The sequence below is a fragment of the Caretta caretta genome, chromosome 4 (genome assembly GCF_965140235.1).
Source record: "Caretta caretta isolate rCarCar2 chromosome 4, rCarCar1.hap1, whole genome shotgun sequence".
NCBI classification, from domain to species: domain Eukaryota; kingdom Metazoa; phylum Chordata; order Testudines; family Cheloniidae; genus Caretta; species Caretta caretta.
In genome coordinates this window covers 42868082-42889144 of record NC_134209.1, presented here as the reverse complement: position 1 = coordinate 42889144, position 21063 = coordinate 42868082, and the positions used below count along the sequence as shown (strand labels likewise).

Genomic DNA, 21063 nt, shown 5'->3' with positions numbered 1-21063 from the left:
AAACCAGCAATCAAGTGCATGACAGGCCCAGGCCCACAGTTCTTAGTCCAGCAAAACTCCCAAGACACAGGACCAGATTTTCCACTGACTTGCCCATTGTGTAGTGATTCACACCTGTGCAAAGTGAGAACAAACCAGGATTCTCTACTCATTTGTACCAGTGCTAGCATATAACACTCACTTTTTCCAAGCGTAAAAGATAAGTAAAGTGCAAGATAGTGGAGAATAAGGCCCCAAAAGTGTAAGTGTTGCAGAACTGGGCCACTGAACTAGATCATTTTAAAAATTCTGCCCTCCCTTTTTCTTTCTGTCCACAGTTTGCAGATACAGTTAATGTCACTTGGATATCTAATAGCACCTGCACATCGAGTATTAGACATCAAAGTGACATCTCACACACAGTTATGTGCTCCCTCAAAACTGCAGGCACAAAAAGGGATGCCAGGATGGGGCTGATCTGAAAGTTAGACCTATTATGTATTCTTTTTCTGGTTGTTGTAATCACAGGGCTACTCTTTACTCAAAGCACAACTGCCTCCAGCCCTCAGTGGAACACTCCTGATCACCAGGCCTTGTGCAGTGCCCAGACATGATCCGATTTCTTGAGCACAGAGATCACACGGAGTCTGCAAAGCTAGCACTCACAGCAGCATTATCTTTCCTGAAAAGAGAGTGAGGGGCTGTGGGTCTGTCTTCTCAGCCCAGGAAGTCTGGTCCAGACCCTTTTCTTCGATTTTTAGGTTTATTTCTTCCACATTAAACTAGTATAGCACATACATCAATTATCCCTTCCCCCTAACCCAGGATCTTCTGCAGGAGCCTATCTATTTCTGCTCTATAAATCACTTGCCTGACAGTCATACTGTCATTCTAGGGCCTCCCACAAGAATCAACCTACTTCCTGTAGTTCTCCCACCGTGACCCAGGGGCTACCTGCTAGAGTCTCCCTATTCCTGGGAGCTCTCTACCCCTAACTGAGCCACTTGCTGGCTTTTATAATTACCTGATCCCTAGCTGATCAGACTCAGCTGGAAGATAGCTGGTCCATCACAGGTGAGGCTGGGCCCAATTCCCCTTAAAGAGCCAGCCACTCTGTGACAGAACCTAACCACATTTTCTCTGTGTATCAGCCAGAGGTGAAAGTAAGCCAGTATGGTACGGCATACCAGCAAGAGCCGGTAGACAGCCAACTGTACCAGCAGGGGGCAGCTTCCCCAGGTGGGCAGTTTAAAAGGGCCCTGGGCTCCCAGCAGTGGCCAGAGCCCCTGGCCCTTTAAATCACCCCCAGAGCCCCAGGGTTCCCGTCCACCGCCGCAGCCATTGCTACCATGGGGCTCCAGCGGTGATTTAAAGGTCCTGGGGTTCCCGGCCACCACTACCACAGCCAGAGCCCTGGGCCCTTTAAATCGCCACCAGAGCCCCGCTGCTGGAGTCCTGGGGTAGTGGCAGCGGCCGGGAGCCCCAGGGCTCCGGTGACAATTTAAAGGGCCCAGGGCTGCCCTCAGCTATTGCTACCATGGGGCTCCAGTAGTGATTTAAAGGGCCCAGGGTTCCCAGCTGCCGCTACCACAGCCGGAGCCCCTGGCCCTTTAAATTGCCACCAGAGCCCCGGGGTAGCAGTGGTGATTTAAAGGGCCCGGGGATTTAAAAGCCCCACCCCTTCTGCCCCCCCAGCTCAGGACCCTGGCACTGTGTACCGATAAGTTACTCTTACCCCGGTATCAGCTAGCACAGCTGTCCCCACTAGAGGGAAGATGACACAGCAGCTTTATTTTGCATGCACGCCCTACAGCTCTGAGGCCTTGTTGCCTGAGCCAGATTTCCCAGAGCTGTTTTGTCTGAGCCTTGGAGAAATTAAATAATTTACATTGAAAGGAAGCGTATAAAACAATGCCTTTGGGATCAGTGACCTGGCATGTCTTCCGTGCAACCAGCATGGCTGTCCTACTGAAAGTGGAACAGATCACTAGCAGACATTGTGTCAGAATGAGGCTTATCTCTGAATCTGTGCATGCTGTGGGTCTTATCCTCTGAGGAGCTGAGCGCCCTCAACTCCCATTGAAGTCAATGCACCTAATCCTGCTCTGACAAGTCCATGGCAAAAGTTCCATAGACTTCCCCTGGAACAGGAGAAGGCCAATGGGTAGTGAGGGCTTTCAGCTCTATCTGTGTACTAAACATCTCTGTGAAATACTGGATGAGTATTGGTTTGCGGTGTATGCTTATTTGCTGGCCACTTTCATAAATAAAAATCTTCACCTTTTCCTGCTCTTTTTGTGAATTGAAACTGGTGAAAGCCTAGTGATTGCGTTATTTTAACTTGCTCCTGGAACAATAAGCTTCAATCTGTAGCAAAATTTTACAGTCAAGTTATCAGTTCCTGGAAACAGGGGAAATGTTAAACACTGACAGAAAGACCCTTCACTAATGGCAATGCTATTTGTGTAACCCTAGAAATGTGTGTTGCTGCTGTACAAAAAGAATGCTATTGCTCTCCTGTAGGGAGAAGGCAGGGGCTTGCATATCTAGACAGCCTTCATAGGTGTGATTAGCAGGTAAGACATCAGCTAGTCATGAGGCTTAGGGATGCTAACATAGTTTATATGGTTCTTTGGCAGGGCAAAGATGGCGAGCCTGGCCTTGATGTAAGTAATATTTATGACCAATTTACTCATAATGGTAGGTAAATGATTCCTTCACTGGGTGCAGCACATTTATTTCCCATTTTCTGTGCATGCTGAACATGCAGAGAACATACCAAACATTGCATTGCTGATGTTTGCATATGATAAAGAGACGTGAGAGGGACAGACTGAACAATGGTATTTTGAGAAAGTACAGCCCAAGCCTGCAAAGCCCACAAGGCACAGTGCTTACTACCCAGAGGAGTCCCATTGACCTGCGTGGGACTAATCACAGTAGTAACTACTACACCTGGTAAGAAGAGTTTGCAGGGTCAGACTCTAACTAGTGCCCCTCACTAGGAGCAGAACAAGAAGCCACCGACATTTCGTTAAGTAACTTCAACCCTCTTAAAAAAAAAAATCCTGCGCTCTACAAATGACACGTTTTTCACAATTTAGGATTTCTTACGGCATGCAGGTGAGAGCCTGTTGTGATCCCATTCCCACCTTTCCCACTCTCATCCCATTCCCACCTTCCCTACTGTCAAAGGCCCCAAATTGCAGCAACCCCCTTCGGAGCCCAGTAATGTCATTTAGTATGTACAACAGTAGGAGTCACTTTGAATCACATTTTACTTCCATTGCTAGAAAATGTCCTTGCTGAATATGAGCCAAGTTTCTGACAAATAGCATGGAGTGCAGTATTCTTTTTCTTTATACATTTTTTCCAGCACTATTTTAAAACCTAACCAACATTGATAGAGAAGCCAATAGATATCTTTGTTCGTTTTTTTTTTATAGGGTTTCCCTGGTCCTCGAGGAGAAAAGGGTGACCTAGGCGAAAAGGGAGAAAAGGTGACCTCAGTGCTGTTATCTGTTGTTTGATTCCTCAGCCCAGTCCATTTTGCTGTCCCAACCCTATTGTTTGTCCATTAAACCTAATCTTTCTTCCTACTGTGTGCCAAAAGGCAGGTCACGTGTATTTGTTAGACAAAGTCATCAGTCAGAAGGAGAACCAAAACCTCCATGCAGAACCAGTAATACAACACTTGCCAAGACAGGAAGGGAAGAGTTTGTCCACTCTCACCCTAGGATCAGGCTCCTTTTCTGTAACCCATGCCATGCCTGATGAAAGTCCTTCTCAGTCTGTGATTCTCAATGCACGTGTCATTGGGGTAGTAATTTTTTGTGAGGGGGATGCTGACTCAGATCCTCAGCTGGTATAAATCAATGTAACTCCAGTGGGTCAAGACAGATTGGTACCAGCTGAGGATCTGGTTCCTTAGAAAGTATTCTAGGGATTATTTTAAAAAAATTACAAACTTTACAATTAAGATAATTACCTTAATTATTTGCATTCAGTTGCTTTTATGGATTAAAGCTCTTCCCTATAGTTTTTGTAAACCAAACAATGCAATATTTATCTAATGCATGAGAACCATAAGGTGAAATAATTAGCCTCATTTCACAACCCAAGCTGAGTGATATGCAAATAATAAACACAGTGAAAAGCAATTAATATTCTAGGGCCAGATTGTGATTCTCCCTGGGGCCACAGGGAGAGTTTGCAAAGAGACTCCTTTCATGCTGCCCACACAGGGGCTTACAACAAGTGTAGTCTCTCTATGCCCACAGGAGGAGAGGGCTGCTCCTTCAAAGGGGGCCTACAAGAAGGTATGACCTTGGCCTTGTACCAGCCTACAGAGCAAGCCACTTGTGCTGGGGAGCAGACTACATCATCCTAAAGGAAGACACTGCAAATGGTGTCAAAGAATATTAGCTTGAGTTTTTAAATGGCTTCACTTTAACTATACCCGTACCACTTTTGTGTTCCTGTTCCATGGACATTCATGTGATCAAGTTTCATTGGCATGAATGTTCACAGAAAGTGAACCTTAGAGTCACATGAGCAAGTATTGGCAGACACAGAACTATAAATATTACACGCATGATGAGTATTTGCTCCAGAAGTGCCTGCGTATCTTACGAGTCAGGGCACAGAAACAATACTGTTATGGCAACAAGTGCTAATATGACGTCTGTTGTGAGTCACTGAGGTATAAGCATTCAGGAGGATTAAACCCTCCATAGAAAGGGATCTGTACAGTACTGCACCCAGACATTTCTTAAGAGGATTGTGTGGGTTAAAGCGCTCTTCTTTCTGATTAAATTTGTTTTAGAGTTCTTTTGTTTTGTAGAGTAGCAGAAGGGATAGCCATGCCACCTTTGGAAACCATGTAATCCTAGGCAAGGGATTTCCCAGAAAGCCAAGGGGCTGAGGTAGGAAGGGGAACAATATATTAAGCACTGACATTCCAAGAGAAAGAGTGGTCCAAGACAGGTGCTTCTTGGTAAAAAGGCAGTGGTGTCTAAGCTGAGGTTTTTTGCAGTTTTTGACTACTTGTGTTCAGGGAAATAGGAGGTGTATACTTCTTGGAAATAAATTATACTAGAAAACATCTTTACTCTGCAACACTGATTTCTGCTCCTAGTGGGAAACAGACCCACCAGGTCTCAAGATCTGCTATTGCTTGGCAAGGGGAAACAATACCGTGTGACTTATCTGCCCAACCACCCTTGATTAGCACAACTTTCAGAGCAAACAGCCAAAACTTGGAGAGAAATGTTCATGCATAATCGATTCATAGAATTAAAGAAATTTAACCCCTCTCCCCAAAAACAATATGTTTTTGGAAAATGGATATGAGGAAATCACAATCTGCTTGTCATTGTTCCAAGATCAGAACAAAGAGGCTAATTTTATCCAATACATTTTTCAGTAAGGGCTAAATTAAACTGATAAATCATTCATTGTAACTTATTTTCTCAGCTGTAATGGTTAGGGTAAGAAAAAAAAGTCAAGAGAGCTGAGGCCAGGTCCTTAGCTAGTGTAAATTAGCATAGCTGCGCAGATTTCAATTCAGCTATGTGCCAATTTACCATGATTTTTTTTCTGGATAGCGTCACTTTAAATATTGCTGAATGATATTGACTGCTAGGCTGGTGTCACAGAGATTCAGATTATTAAATTACTACACCGAAAACCTGAGGTTCATTTACACTGCAGAAATTTCTCGCATAAACAACATGACGTTTTTTAGCAACCAGTGACATCTCTTCTTTCACGTGTGCTCCGAATAATGTTGGGCAGCGCATAAATCTGCAGCCCCTTGGTTCTGGATTAAGTCATAGACTGGTAATTTCTCCTACAGGTGCTCACTAGCTCTGCTACAGTGAAAGTGAGTCAGTGTTTGCGTCATAATTTCTTCATAACTTGGCTGTAAAAATATAATTTTTCAAAGCTGCAAATTGACATACAAGGTTATATTCCAGGAGCACTTTTTGAGAAATAGTTTTTTTAAAATGGTTTGATTGGTTTGTTGTTAGTTTGAGTGGGTTTTGGGGTTGTTTTTTTTTTGTTTGTTTAAATTGTATTAATCAAAAAAATGAATCCTCAAAAGTCTGCACTTAAATAATGTGGTATTTTGGGTCATTAAAATGGGTTTTAAAAACCTTACTAAATAAGAGGCCAGTAGTTTTACCTTTTGTTTTTTAAAACCCACCTTTTTAAAAGATATTACATTAACAGTTTAAAAAAGGACAAAGATTGATTTTTCTCAACCCAGGTTAAAATTCAATCTCACAAAGTGCTCAGCACCCTCCACTCCCATTGATGTTAAGGGAGTGGGGGGAAGTCCAGAACCTCACTGGACTGCACTCTAAGGGCCTCATGCTCTCTTCTGTGTGCTGAGGGGAGTCTGTCTCCAGGGGAGGGAGGAGCCTGTGTCCTTCCCCTAATCACATAGCAGTCCCTCCACAGGTTTTGGGCTGCACAGTTCTGGAGAGAACAGGAGGGAGAGTGGGGTAGGGAAGCCAGGTAGAATTCTGTTGATTCTCCATCTTTAATCACATGGGGAACACACAGCACAAGTTATAACAGCTCTTAATCTGTTGTCCTTTGTGCTGCTTCTCCCTCCCCCAGATGCTGATCCTCTCACTGGGAAAGAGCCCAGAGTCAGGACATATAGACTGATCCCTTGAAGCATGGTTGCTGCAGGAGCTGTGCTCCCCAGCATCCATCAGTGCTGGACAGCAGTAGTGACAAATGGGACATTCACACAGATGCTCCTGGACTTCTGGGGATCCCTTGAAATCTGCCTGAAACTCAGGGAAGTGGGGAGTGGCAAGTTAAGGGAACAGCAACAATCCCCCCCATTTTTCCCACCCTCCCCCAGTTCATTGAAGAATTAATAGGAGGATCAGCGAGTTAAAACCGACAGAGGCCTGGTTTACATTTAAAATGTAGGTCGACATAGCTACGGTGCTCAGGTGTGTGAAAAATCCACACCCCTTAAGCACCAAGGATGCTGATCTAACCCTTTGTAGACACAGCTAGGTTGATGGAAGAATGCTTTTTGGCACACAGGAAAGATAAATGAGGAAATTCTGTTCTCATGGTGCCATAAATACAGTATATCTGTCTGTGGAAAACTCTTGTTTACATTTGAATGGTACTGTATTCTGTAGTATTTCATGTATATTATGTGTTTTCGCTTTTGTAAATGCATTACAGTAAGACAGTTTGCTTCTTAAATTTATCAAGTTTTTGTAAAAACAAAATCATTTTCTAAATGGATTTAATCTTTGTGTTGTTGTGAAACTGGTTGAAAGTCCATTTACTGTACTTCATCCTAAACATGTCTGCCTTTTCAGAGGTGCATTCTTTCCTTCTCCTTTTACCTTCCTTCCTTACAATTTCCTTTGTCCTTTTTACCCTTTTCCTTACAAACTGAATCCTTTCCACAGCCACAACCCTTGAAAGCCCTCCCTTGTTTGTTCTCCAGTGTCATACTAATTTTCCTTTCACTGTTTTTCTGTTTCTTTGTAATATACATGGTGCACCCACCTCTTTTTTTATTGTCCAACTCCATTTTTTTGTTTTTTAATAGAAGCAGTTTTGGTTTTATTAAACTGCAAGTGAGCCTGAAACTCATTTACCATTGTGATCAAATGGTGTGAAATCAATTATAAAATTGACTCTCCAAATATCACATACTGCTGGAGGGGAGTCATCCTTTCACGGTAGGCCTGTTAGGAAAAAGAAGATTCTTTTTCCGTGTCTCATTTCAATGGATTATCAAAAGCTGTGAAATTTGCTGTAAACCTCTCTTTCAGAAGTCTTAATCGTTTGCTTTTTTAAAAAGCAACTCAGTGCAAACTCAGTCACCTGCTTAAAAGAGTGAATAATAATAAACCAATGAAATTTTACCTGCAGTGGAGAGATGTTTGGAAATCATGTTTTGAACATGAAATTTAAATGAAAATATTCATTAGCATTTCTAATTTTTTTTCTAATTACAGAAAGATAGGGATCACTGGAAAACTGTATAGCACCTCAACATCAAGCAGTTTGGATCTTCTGAGTCCTTTAGCAGGGTTTGAAATGAAGGGCCAAATTCTGTTCTGAGTGGTATCCATGCCATCCCATTGACTTCAGTGGGTTTGCATGGGGGTAACTGAGGGCAGATTTTGGCCCATACGCTACTGGGACTGATGCATGCAAGGTCCATTCAGTAAAGGACATGTTGGGACATAGTCATCCCTGCTGTGACTCCACTGAATCACACCGGGAATCAGTTGTTCCCACTATTTTCCCCTCCCGCCCCCTAATGGTAGAAATGAGATTGATCTGTTTAGTTGTTCCAAAGGCACCTCTGACTAGAAATTCCTCTTCCTCTGTAGCTCCCAAAGAAAGGGCCACAATCCGCTTGCCATTTCTGTCCTTATCCACAGTTTGAATCAGGAAGTCAGCCTATAATTTCAAACCCTACTTTAGGATTCAAATAATTCATAATACAAACATTCATACAAAAGCTCAATAATACCAACTGATGCAGGTCTTGCTTATGATCATATCATTTATTTTTCCACATAATGCACCATCCAAACCAGAACACAGTGGTAAGTGTCCTTTCAGCCCTCCACTGGCAAAAAAAAAATCTTTTAAACCAATCTCTTTCATTTATATTTTTTTACCCAAAAGAATGAAACATTTGTTTTATCCAAACCATTGTGTCCACAGGGGGAAAAGGGAAAGAAAGGCAAAAAGGGGCCTAAAGGGGAGAAAGGAGAACAGGGTGCCCCTGGATTAGATGCACCTTGCCCGTTGGTATGTCTCACTCATGTATTGGAAATCGCTCCTCCTGCTGTAGATTATAACGGGATAAAGTGAGAGAAGAGGAACAAGCCACAGCTATAGTGTAACCTGATATAATTCAAAGGGTTTCCTCTCCTAGTCTGAAAAATCCAGCCTGGACTATTTTTTGTCCTCCTAATTTGGTTTAAATTAACAGTTTGACGGTCTTAAAAATGAATGTCACTTGTGGAATATTTTTCATGGAATGTGCTGCGTAGACGTTCTGGCTCCTTGTACTTACCTGTCAGTGTTCTATACAAATTGGAAACCTGTTGTGCTAAATAGTTCTTTCTTGATTGGAGGGTCATTTAAAGGCTAAGATCTTAGCTGTGAGACTGCACCTGGGTCATTTCCACATGGGTTTTAATCACTGCTGCTGTAAGCTTGCTCCTCTTGATCTCTTTTTTTTTTTTTTTGCTCCAGTTAAATCAAATACCAAAGACACTTCTTTGTCAGTAACGTTGCAAGTTAATCTTTACAAACAGGGATTCCGTGGAATTAAGGGGGAAAAAGGGGAGCCAGGCCAGCCAGGCCTGGATGGGCTGGATGCCCCTTGCCAATTGGTACAGTATTTCTCTTTCCTACCAACCCTGCATGCGATTCCTTTGTATATAGTCAGTCATTCTCAGTGTAAAGTGGTGTTTTTCTGCGCAGACTTTACATTATCCACTAATACATGCATGTGCATGAACAAATCAGCTGCTTCAGCAATCATAACTGTATCGAGAAGACACATTCTGTCAACACCTGGAACCTAACACCCAGCATTTTGCTCCCACATCACGTGGTAGTTTGAGTGTGCTCTTCCAACATAATTTTTCCCTCAGCACTGTTTGTTTTTTTCTCCCAACAAATGCCTTTTGCCTTCCTCACTAAGAATGAAATACACCTCTTTGCGGAGAGCCAGCACAAGGACCATACGGTATTTAAGTCCCACAACATAAATGGTGTGGGGACCTCATGCTGGCTCTCTGCACAGGAGTTAGTTTCACCCTAACCTGCACCTGAAACGATTCTGCACACTTGACTCCAGCTGACATCAATGGGAGTTTTGAGTGCATCTTTTTTTCAGGATTGAGCCAAGATGACATTTATGCAGAGAAAGAGATAAATATCAATCTGTCAAAGTTAAATCATAGAGCTTTGCAATAAGCAAAGATATGCGTAAGATCTGCAGGATGAGGCCCTATGAACAAAGATTTTGGGATCGGGCCCATAAATCAGAGTAGTATTTAAATTTGAAACAGAAAACTTAGCTGAGCTTTGTAAGAAGATAATGGTCTGCAGCCCAAACCCTCACTGTCTTCGTTATTTAACGTTTTCAATTTAATGGTCTTTCCTTTGGAACTTACCTCCCTGCAATACACACAATACTCCCCCACTCTGTGTTAGCATGAATTCAAGTTCCCCCCATACTAAAATTCTACTTGTTGACCCTCTCCCTTGTACCAATCTGGCAACACAGATTTTTTTTTTTAAATCTAAGTATGTTCTATTTTTTCCAATTAAAATTGAACCGTACATACACATTTCCGAAAGGCTCAAGATATAGGTGTTTTTAATTGTTGGCAGTTAAATTTGGTCTGCATGTTCTGATATTGTTTGTTAGCTAAGCACGATTATCTAAAGATGAATGTTAAAATTAAGTAGGTTTTATATCAAGTACAAAGTTTCTAATCTAAATTGTCAATGGAATTTTAATCTGAAGTATATAGTCCATGTTATATTTTGTTTGCTTCTGATTAATGATAACCATATCTCATATTTTGTTGGGGGGTAATCAAGCATGCCTTCATAATTAAAAAATGTGTTTGTCTTTGTAGTATCATTTATATCTGGAGAATCCTTACACCACTGCTGTGAAAATGTTCTTCTATTGGTGGGATAGATAGTTATCAGAATAAACTTTTAAACAAACAGCACTGTTTCGTGTTCTAGAAAGCAGGTAGTTTTTGCCAGAAAATAAATAAATTAATTAATTAATAAATAAAGCCACCCCACACACAAACACTGTTTCTCAGAATTGTTAGCAGAAAAGAAATCCAAGTATGAAGTAGTATTGCCCTTAACCTAATAAATGGTTGGGGCCTGATTCTCCTCTCATTTATAGTCCAATTCTGTGAGGTGCTGAATTCCCTCGACTCTGTGCACTCATCACATTACAAGATCGGGCCTCTACACCAGTGTAAATCAGGAATAACTTCATTATAACCTGTTTCAGAGTAGCAGCTGTGTTAGTCTGTATTTGCAAAAAGAAAAGGAGGACTTGTGGCACCTTAGACACTAACAAATTTATTTGAGCATAAACTTTCGTGAGCTACAGCTCACTTCATTGGATGCATTCAGTGGAAAAACATTATAACCTGTGTATCTAAGACCAGAATCTGTCCCATGAGCTAAACTGGGGACACAGATGTGCAAGAACAGAATACAGTGCTGGGAGTATATTTAAGTGCTCGTAACTAGCACAGTCCAAGTTACAAATAGCTTGACAGCCATATGTTATGCATGCTACAGAATAGTCAGCTTCTACCTTAGTGCCTTGCTCTCATGGAAACTTTCCCCACCGATTTTAGTATGAATAGGTTCAGTCCTTTAGTTTTCATTTTATAAAGGTAAGAATTAACGTGTATGAAAATATTCCCATGTGCAGTTTGCACTTTCCCATGTTTGCATATTCCCATGTGCACTTTGTACCAGGACCACAAAAACAGTAAGCGATACACTATTGCTGACTTATCTGTGGCTAAATGTCACTGGCTTATGAATAATAGATACACTTTAGATTAACATATAGTCTGCTGGCGGTGAATCCAGCTCTGCTGATTTGACCCCTGATAATGTTGCCATGACAGCAAAAATAAAGCAGTTATGATTTAAAGTTCTTACCATGATTAAGCACACTGTAGTTTGGAATTTGATTTTTTCAGAGGGGCCGGATTGTATGTATTTACAATGTGAACGCACTCAGCCTGTATTGGATGTTGGAATTTTCCTCATCTTAACTGACAGAATTATTAGTTAGGAAGTGGGAGCTATTCATTAGCTAAGAAGGCATGATTGTTTCATCAGATATACTGTCCGGCTCATCTATGCACTTTTTATCTTTTTCCTTGGAACAGGGGCCGGATGGATTACCAATGCCTGGCTGTTGGCAAAAGGTAAGACGTGCCAAATTATTTCTCCATAGAGGTACCATCCCTTTTCTTTGGCATAAGAGAACCCTTTTGACCTTACACACTCTGATTTCAGTAAGAATAGCTTACAGATTTTGGAATACACAGCAGTCCAAGTTATAACCTCTTCTCAAATATTATTTGCATGGTGAATTTGTAATATGTAGAGGTTATAACAGCAACTGATTTATGCAGTATTTGAAAACAATTGGCACCTGAGTTGCTAAGAAGTCAAAGACCATCATTCTTCCTCACAGCGAGAGCTACATCTCCTTCAGCCCTTGCACATGAGCTGGGAGACAGTATCAGATCTGCCCATCAGGGGTGTGGCAGAGTCTTACCAAAATGTTCATATTGACCTATCAGGCTTTGGGTTTTCTAGGTTATCCAAAGGGACAATGCATCTTGCTTCCTGTTTGTCTCTTTCCCAACCCCCAAAGTCTGCTGTTGCATTTTATTACTGCTTGCTGCTGATTTTTCAGCAATGCTAGGTAATAACATTGTTACTTAGTAAAGATTTCTGCTATTGAATGGTCGAACTCTGACAATGCTAGATTTAAAAGCATCAGCATTCAGAGCAAATGTATCCGTTAACAGATATTTATTCCTCTCTGAATACTGATGCATGAATTCACTTGAAAGAATAAACCATGTGTGAAATCCTGTCTGGGTATGGAAAAACTCTCATTGACTTCAGAGGAGCCAGGATTTCACCCCAGGCATTTTTCAAAAGATGATTCTGGATAGTTGTGGTCACATAGTAGAGTCTGGCTAATAATGAAGAGTGTTGAATATTTTATTTGAAAGACACCAGTTAGCAGGTGGAGCTGTGGATCAGGAGGGAGTGTAGCCCTCAAGCCAGGAAGCAGGTATGCTGCCAGTAGTAGGCGTGCTGACTGGCAACAGATTACAGGTATAAAGTTATTCAGCTAAGAGGAGCTATAAACACCACTCAGTGGGCAGCAGCATACTGTGGCAGCTTGCACTGAGTTGTCCTGCTTTATAGAGCGGGACATCATACATCGCCAACAGTGAGCTGCTCTACCTTTTCCCAACCTGCCCACCCCCAAGCCAGCTACTGCAGAGCAGAGCAGGGTTAGCCCTATGTGCAAAGCTGAAACAATGTGTAGGTTAAACTGAAAATAAAAATTCTACTTCTAAGCTGGGAAAACGTGTGCGGAAGTGTAGCTGTATTTGCAGAGAAAGTCAATACACCTGCAGCTTCCCTTTAACTAGTGCCTCTCTTGACAATTTAGAGGCACTGTTTCAGCTGTGGCTCTCAAAACAGGCAAATCAACTCCGGAGTTGCTGTAGTACTTGAAGCTATTTGTTACTCATATTTGAAGATGACCAGATCTAAAATTGATGGTGGTGTTTACACAGCTACCCATCTTGTTGCTAGAGGTAAACAGGAGCCACTATTTGCTTCCCAGGATAATAAGCATTGTTTTTCTTCTCAAAAGAGGTCAGTATCTGCCTATAATTCTTTAGGTAACTGACAACTGAAGTAGGTATGCACATTAAATCAGTGATTCTTAGTTTCCCAGAAAGAGTTATTCAGAGGCACTTTTGTGACCGCATCTCTGAACAATAATTAAAAAAACCCACAAAAGTATTATAGGCATTTTGGAAGCACATTTGTGTCTTAGAGAATAAAAGATGTTTGGGGTTCTGCCCTATCTTTATATACTTGGAATAGAAGTTTGGCTACTAGAGTACTAACCTGGCCAATTTATCTCTTTTTGTCTCTTTGCAGTGATGAATCTAACCTTAGAAGCATGAAGTTGTGTATAATACTCCACTTTTTGTATTTATAGTTGAAAACAGAAATTTTATTTTACAAGTCTGAGATATGTTTACATGTAGCTGCTTCTACTTGTTTGCAGTAGTCCATGTGTACATTTTCTTCACTTACATCTGCAGTTAGGCAATATATATAACCACAGGAGAAATCTGCAAAAATAAAGATTAGTCTCTCTATAGAGATATCTATACAGAGATAAATCATGGAGATTTAGTTTTTTCTGCAAGTTCTCTTATTTTTGGCTTGTGGACCTGCATGGACAATGAGTGCCATTAACTAGTTTACATGAAATTGTGACCAAATATGAGCTAAATGCTATGAAATGCACTGTACCAACTGTCATTGGAATTTACTGACTTTGCTTCCATGTTCATCTTAAACACCATCACTGATTCATGCCATCATCCCTGCTTGTACAGACTAAAAAAAAAAAAAAAAAAGCATGAATTGTGTGTTAAACCTGCTTGTTGTGTGATCACTCCACATGCTAAATGGCTGCTCACTGTGACCTTTGATCCAAAGTTCTGAATTATTTCCTTTTGTTATCTCAAGGGAGTCACACCGTGGCTTATTGCCAAAAAGAGATAAAGGAGAGGAGATTAGAAAAAGGTCTTGAATTTTTGGGGAACACAGTTCCAACTGCAGGTGGATGGCTTCCAGTTGTGTGGGTCATGTGCACCCCCCCTTGGTCAAAAAGGGGTCATGCCTGTTGATCAGCATTGGTTTTTCTTGCACTGCTCACTGTCACGAAGACATTCAAGATAGATGGGTTTAGATGCCAAGTGCTGTCAACTGTTTAACCAAGAAGGAAAGAAGTTTGAAGGAGAAACCAGACTTCCTCTGTGGGCAGTTTGAAAAGGTTGAAAAGATGCCAAGTGGATCGTTTGACCGCAGGCCCCATTTGAGATTAGAAACTTCTCAGTCTGATTCAAGGATTGCAGCACATATTGTATTTTTGGGTTGCTAAAGGAAAGCATTCTTGGCAATGGGGAATCTTAGAACACTCTTCTATGGACTAATGAAACTGATGGGATCTGTATGTACTGTAGTGTGTGCTTTGGATTATCCAATTTAAATTACACGACTCTTGTATTTTGTGGGGGGGGAATGAAACAAAATTAACCATAGCTTTCAAAACTTGCAGAAGATTAATTTCAGTAGCCTCTTTCAGATTTGTTGTGACAAATATTTAGGCATTGAAGGAAGTACTTCACACCATGTGTTCCTCTTGTTTCAGTATTATCTATTTTTAGAGTCTCTGAAGCCTTTAAATTGGAAAAAAAGTTATTTCATTTTACTTTCACAAGCTGATTTATTCACATAGTTCTTTTTCTGCAATTGCAATGATCTTGCTGAACATGGTTACCCAAAGAATGTAGAAAAGGAGTGAGCCCAAGTGATTATCATGATATGGTAGTCACAATACACTCTATAAGGTGTAATTATTTTTCCATTTCTGATCAAGTGACTAGTACACAAAAGAAGCAGAAACTGTTTTGTTTCGCTGCATTTTGATTACTGGAAACATTGAATTGGTGCATAGTTTGTAGTTTGAGCCTCCCTGAAAATTTGTTTGTTTCAGTTACAGTTTTGAGTCTTCATATGGTGTATTTGTGGTCAGATTAAGAGATTAATTTGCATGAAACAATTCTGTATTTGATAGATGCAAATCCTTTTTAGATCTGTTCAAATAATGTGCATATTGAGATGATCACAAACTTTTAATATACATTTCTGAGAGTTCATTTTATAGGCAGACCAAAAACAGAGTTGCAGAAAAAGAGTATTTCTCCATCAATGTTTAGGCACCCTGCCATTCCTGGAAATATGCATAATTTGTTGCTCAGTGGGTTTGTAGATCATCTGGAAGTGGGGACCTTTCATGATTTCACTCTCAAGTGGATAGTTACTACTACATTAGAATCTCAAGTCACTAGAACCCACACTGTAGGCATTTCTTTCATTCTGCATAATATTTTTAATGCCGTTTCAATATATCAAAACCATGTCAAGAAAATAGCTTTTCAAGGAGAGAGAATAATTAATTTTTTTACTTCTATAAAGATGATTTCTTTCATAAGTCTCCATTTTAGTTTCCTAGAGAGAGCCTGCTTCCAGGTGCAATTGTTTTTTAAAAGGCCCAGTGATGTTTTGCTAGAAATGGATGTTTTACTCTACTTAAAAAGTAGTAACAACCACCACCAACAGCTTGATCTTGCAACCCTTGCACAGGCTTGTTATGTACTGTTTTAAGTCTGAGTGTTCCAGTATGGAAGTTTCACCCATGAAGGGGATTACAGGAACGGGCAAAAGCAGCATTCCACCCTGCCACCTCCGAGTTTTATTCTGGTTTCTTGGGAAACCTTCAGGCTGTCCTCTTAACAGGAGAGAATCCTGCTGTCCATGTCCTAAAATGACACATAATGATTAAGTGCATTATGCATATGGGGACTGGAAGTAGCATCTTTCTGTGGCACACCAATTTCTGGGAACCACCAGCAGCAAGTTACTGGACTAGATGGTCTATTGTCCAGTGCAGTATGGTAATTCCGATCTTCTAATGAGAAAAATTGCCCCGTTAGCTAAGACATTAAGATAAATAGCATGGAGTCCGCTAGTTTTAGTGAAAAAATCAGGATACATGCATGTTCTCCCTCACATTCTGTGCTTGCAGAATAAATGAGGAAGGTTACTACCATGTTAGCATGCTGAATATGGTCGCAAAAACTTGGAATTGCCCATGAAAGTGAGTCATTTCAAGGCGTTCGCACCAAGCTAACGCACTATTAAATGCGTGCTGTCCCTTATCACCCCAATATTTTTTGCTGTACCTGACTTGACATCAACTTTATAAATCCTCTTTTGTAAACAAGAAAAGCATGAGCCTTCATTCCGATACTTGTGTTGAGGCTCCCCTCGTGTGGAATATCACCGTACATACAGTTCTGGTGATAGTACTTGGTGACTTCAACACAGGGCACATTCAGCTCTGGTGTAAGTGTGCGATAGTCAGTAACACAATGACCCACAGAATACCTGTATCTGTAAATTTAAAAACAAAAATAAGTAACATAAATTGCTTATTTTTACTCCCTCCGGGTAAGAATGCTTCTGCTGTCTGTTAACGGTGTCTTGGATTTTGGCTAACGTCAGGAAAGGATCATTCCACTGAAATGACAGGGTAGACATGCAGCGTTATCAATATAACCAGTCAGATTAGAATAGTAATACATACCTATTAAGTGGTATTGAAAAGGTGCCTACAGCATGCAAAGCAGGGGGGAATCTAGAAAAGGTTGATGTGTAGTATAGACAAAATAGCTCAAGTTGAATATTTCATAACGAAAAGCACCCTCTGAAGACTTGCAACATGTTTGTTTAGTTTAAAGACAATTGGTTTTGGTGCTATTACCGGTATATCATTGTTTTTGTTTGGCAGTACAGCTTTGGTTCGAACCACCTTTTTTTTATTATTACAGTTTTAATAGCATTCCTCATTTGCTTTGTTTAATTTTGTGAATATGCAGAAACAGTGGTTCATCTACCAACCTTTTTAGTTGTAAAAATGTGTAGAGGACATGAATTTACTTAGGTTTTGTATCCTTCGCTTTGTTTTTGTGATTATTTCTTGTTCCTTTGTTTAAGGTTTTCAGTATTTGTTTGGTACCAATCTTCTTATGTATCTTTAACTTAAGTGTATTGCAGTCACATTGAACAGTGGCCTTTTGTCTTTATTTTCATAAGCTAATTACGGAGGGGGGGGGGGAGAACTTTCTTACAGGATGCTTTTAAACCTCATTTTTACAAAGTAAAGCCTGAAACATTCGTTCACGATATTGATAAGTTATTTTTCTTTTAATATTTTTTTAGTGTATTGGTGATTTTGATGTCACTGTCTGACAATCTGGTGAGGCAGAATGACTCTGTGCATCCAGCTGTTGTTATATGTGTGTTCTCTGTATACCATAGAAGTATTCTTGGAAAGTTTGAAAGAGGTCAAATCAGCATGTCTGCATCCATAAAAAGAAGCATATGTGCTCTAATAGCTTAAAACGGGTTATCTTCAAGAGTCAGTGTTATGTACAGTGTGAAAAATTGAAGCTTTATAATATTGAATACACACAAATTAGGTACCTCTGTGTATTTGTTGTCTGATGATGACAGTGGGACATACTACAACCCTGCCTCTGGCAGTTCTTAACTGCTTAAGAGCAGACAGTGTGGTCTAATGGCTAGAGCACTGGGCTGGGAGTCAGAGGAAATGGGGTGAAATCCTGGCCCCATTGAAGAGAATGGGAGTTGTTCCATTGACTTACACCATGGTTTCATTCCCTGGATTCTATTCCCAGCTGTGCCACTGCCATGCTGGGCAAGTCACTTCACTGTGTGCCTCAGTTTCCCCACATGTAAAATGGGGATAATGATACTACTTACCTCCTTTGTAGAGTGTTTTGAGATCAACTAATTACAAGTGCATAGAAGAGCTAAGCATTATTAATCGTGAGAGAAAATCCATTGACTTCAATGGGACTGTGGATGCAGGAACAATATCGCTTTTCTGAAAACGAATAAGGTCCTACAGGACATGCAGAAGTTGACATTTTCTTTCAAACTTCCTTACCTCCACTACTTGTCCATCATACAAATGTATTGGTAAATCTGTATCTTTACATTTTACCTGAGGAGAACACTTCAGTTTTTACAAAGGGAAAAAAAAAATATCTCACAGAAGTTCTGATCTTTGCAAAGAGACACGTCAGAAGCAAGCATGGAGTATGGTGGTTCTGGATTCTGATTCATTTTCCTGGGGCCATTAAAATAATAAGCCTATCATCTGATTGTTTTCTTTCATATGGCAACTTGTTTTTATGAATCGATGTTACAGTAATATGAAAACAAAGATTCTCTCAAACCTTCTGTTATTGAAGTATTTTACGTGGTGGTTGCATTAATTAAATGACGTTGCAAACAAGTGTCTGCCACCTTCATTTCTGATAGAATTTGAACATAGATTCCACTTCTTTTGTGGAGTAACATATTAAAAATAACCTTCTGGAGTGTTGTTTGTTTTGTAATTTTAAATATATCAAGTTAATGCTGCTTAGAAACAATTGTCTTTCTTTGGAGAATGGGGGCCTTACCCAACCTGGGACCTTTAGTGTTTTATTTGTTTAACCAAGAAGTTATATGAATTTCCCAGATACCATTGGTACTTGCACACTTCTCTGAAGTATTATTGAAGAGGTTGGTTTGTAGAAGAAGAATGTTTACATATTGTTAACATTTATGTGAATATTCTTATATTATTGTACATGTTTGGGAAAATATAATATCATACTGCCTAATAACATTTTTTAAAGATGTATGTATCTGACTTTTTTTCCTTTGGAAAATATTATATATTTTTATTTGTATTTTTTACTTTTTTCATCTATAAGTGCAGTTATTTTTGTATTGCAAATGGTCTCTTGTAAGTACAGTAGAGGACATGAAAATGCAATGAAAAGTAATTTGGCAAGAGTTACACTGCTTTTGGGAAAACATTGGGTCAGTCTCATGTAATCAGTTCTGTTACAACTCTTTGGAGTGTCTTATCACTGTAAATAATGGCACAAAACCTGTTTTGCCCAGTAGTGTAAATAATTGCAATGTTTAAATAATCCATTTTAATTTGTTATTTCCACTTTATTGTGGCCTCTGGTTCAAATGGCATGGTTTTGGTTTTGTTTTGAAAGTTTCTCCTTGGTTTTCAGTTTTTAATATTGTTTTGTTTTGAGTTTTGTACTTGGGTTTTTGGTCCTAGCTTGTGAGAAGTTGATCTTCAGAATTATTTTTACACTATTTATGACTTATTTTCATAATGTAAAAAGTGTGTAATTATTAAAATATTAATCCAACCATTGATGCTGATTTCCATAGTTATAAAGTTCTCAGTGTTGATGCAAAAATTTGTTCTAGTGTGTCTGGATTCAAAAATGTATGTAGAGTGTTGTGACTAATTGTAGCATGAAATACAGTGCCACTTCCTCCAGTTAATATTCATACCAGCTCCGATTCCTCTTACATCAGTGTTTCTCAGCTAGGGGTTGTGACCCACAGGGATCCATGAGGTGTTGAAAAATTTATAACAGTCTAAACCAAAAATCTTGTTCTCCCACACCGTTACTTTTCAAGATCAAATATTCCCTGTCACTCCCTCAAAACACAAATGAATTATGGTATATGGGTTTATCCTTAATAGATTGTTATTTTTTTTAACTTTTACAGAAAATTTAGGGCAGTGATACTCAGACTAAGGCTTTCAAGCTGCAAGTGGCTCTATAATGTATTTCCTGCGGCTCTTTGCTGCACATCATATTAAAACACTGTGATTGAATATATAGCGCTATAGTAAATGAAAGAATGAATTCACACACCTGTGGCTCTTTTGGGTAATGTTGATCACTAATTTGGCTCCTGAAACTCTGAGTTCTGAGTATCACTGATTTAGGGGGTTGCAAAAATTTGACTTCAAATAAAGGGTTGCCAACCTGAAAAGTTTGAGAAATAGTCTTACATTAAGCTGTTTATGGCGCACCATAAACAGGAGAGAGAGATGTGGTCTGTGGTGAAACAGCTGCAGTTTTGTTAAACAGATATTGTAGTTAGAACAGCAGCAATCACGATAGTTAAAGTTGTAAAACGGTTTCTGGTCTAGAGCCCTGTTCTTGGACAGACAGAGCTTTGTAACACACGCTCTTGGAGGGTTTGGGTGTTTGAGATTTTCCATGCTTCTCCTCTTCCTAAAGGATAACTTTTGGTTGTGAAAAGTTCAAGCAAAGACATTTCAACCCTTTGAGAGAGAGGTGACTGAAAAAAATGCATTTCCATTTATAACATTTTGGATCCTGTTTTTAACAGCCCTGCAGCCAAAATGATCATTTGAACGTTGCAATTTTGCATGGACAATAGTCCTCAGTGAGACACAGAGTCTTGTTCTGGCAGCAGTTGGTTTGATTTGACTGAATTATGAACATTCAAAAATTGCACCATGCAGAATAGAGTGTTGCTGAGTTGGTTAAGTGTACACCTAAGGAACAAAGCACTGTGTGTGTGTGTGTGTAGGAAACTACTCATACTGGCTGAGACAACTTTCCAGATGTTTTTGGAAAACCCAAGATCTAATTAAAGGACTTGTTCTCTTTTTGCTTTCCTCACCAGAATCCCTGCTTGGCTCAGGGGAATTAATACAGGGCTGAGTGGTGAGGTCATGACTTCTATTCT

General features: G+C 40.0%; 1 protein-coding gene across 1 annotated transcript in view; it reads left to right on the top strand.

Annotated features, from left to right (window-relative positions):
• Positions 1 to 19702, top strand: part of COL25A1 (collagen type XXV alpha 1 chain) — a 427499-nt gene extending 407797 nt beyond the window's left edge. The window contains exons 33-37 of the mRNA XM_075127572.1: positions 2619 to 2645; positions 3426 to 3479; positions 9306 to 9383; positions 11943 to 11981; positions 14353 to 19702. Of these exons, the coding sequence (XP_074983673.1) occupies positions 2619 to 2645; positions 3426 to 3479; positions 9306 to 9383; positions 11943 to 11981; positions 14353 to 14388 (234 nt within the window). The 3' untranslated portion in view covers positions 14389 to 19702. The remainder of the gene's footprint in view (positions 1 to 2618; positions 2646 to 3425; positions 3480 to 9305; positions 9384 to 11942; positions 11982 to 14352) is intronic.
• Positions 19703 to 21063: the final 1361 nt, after the last annotated feature.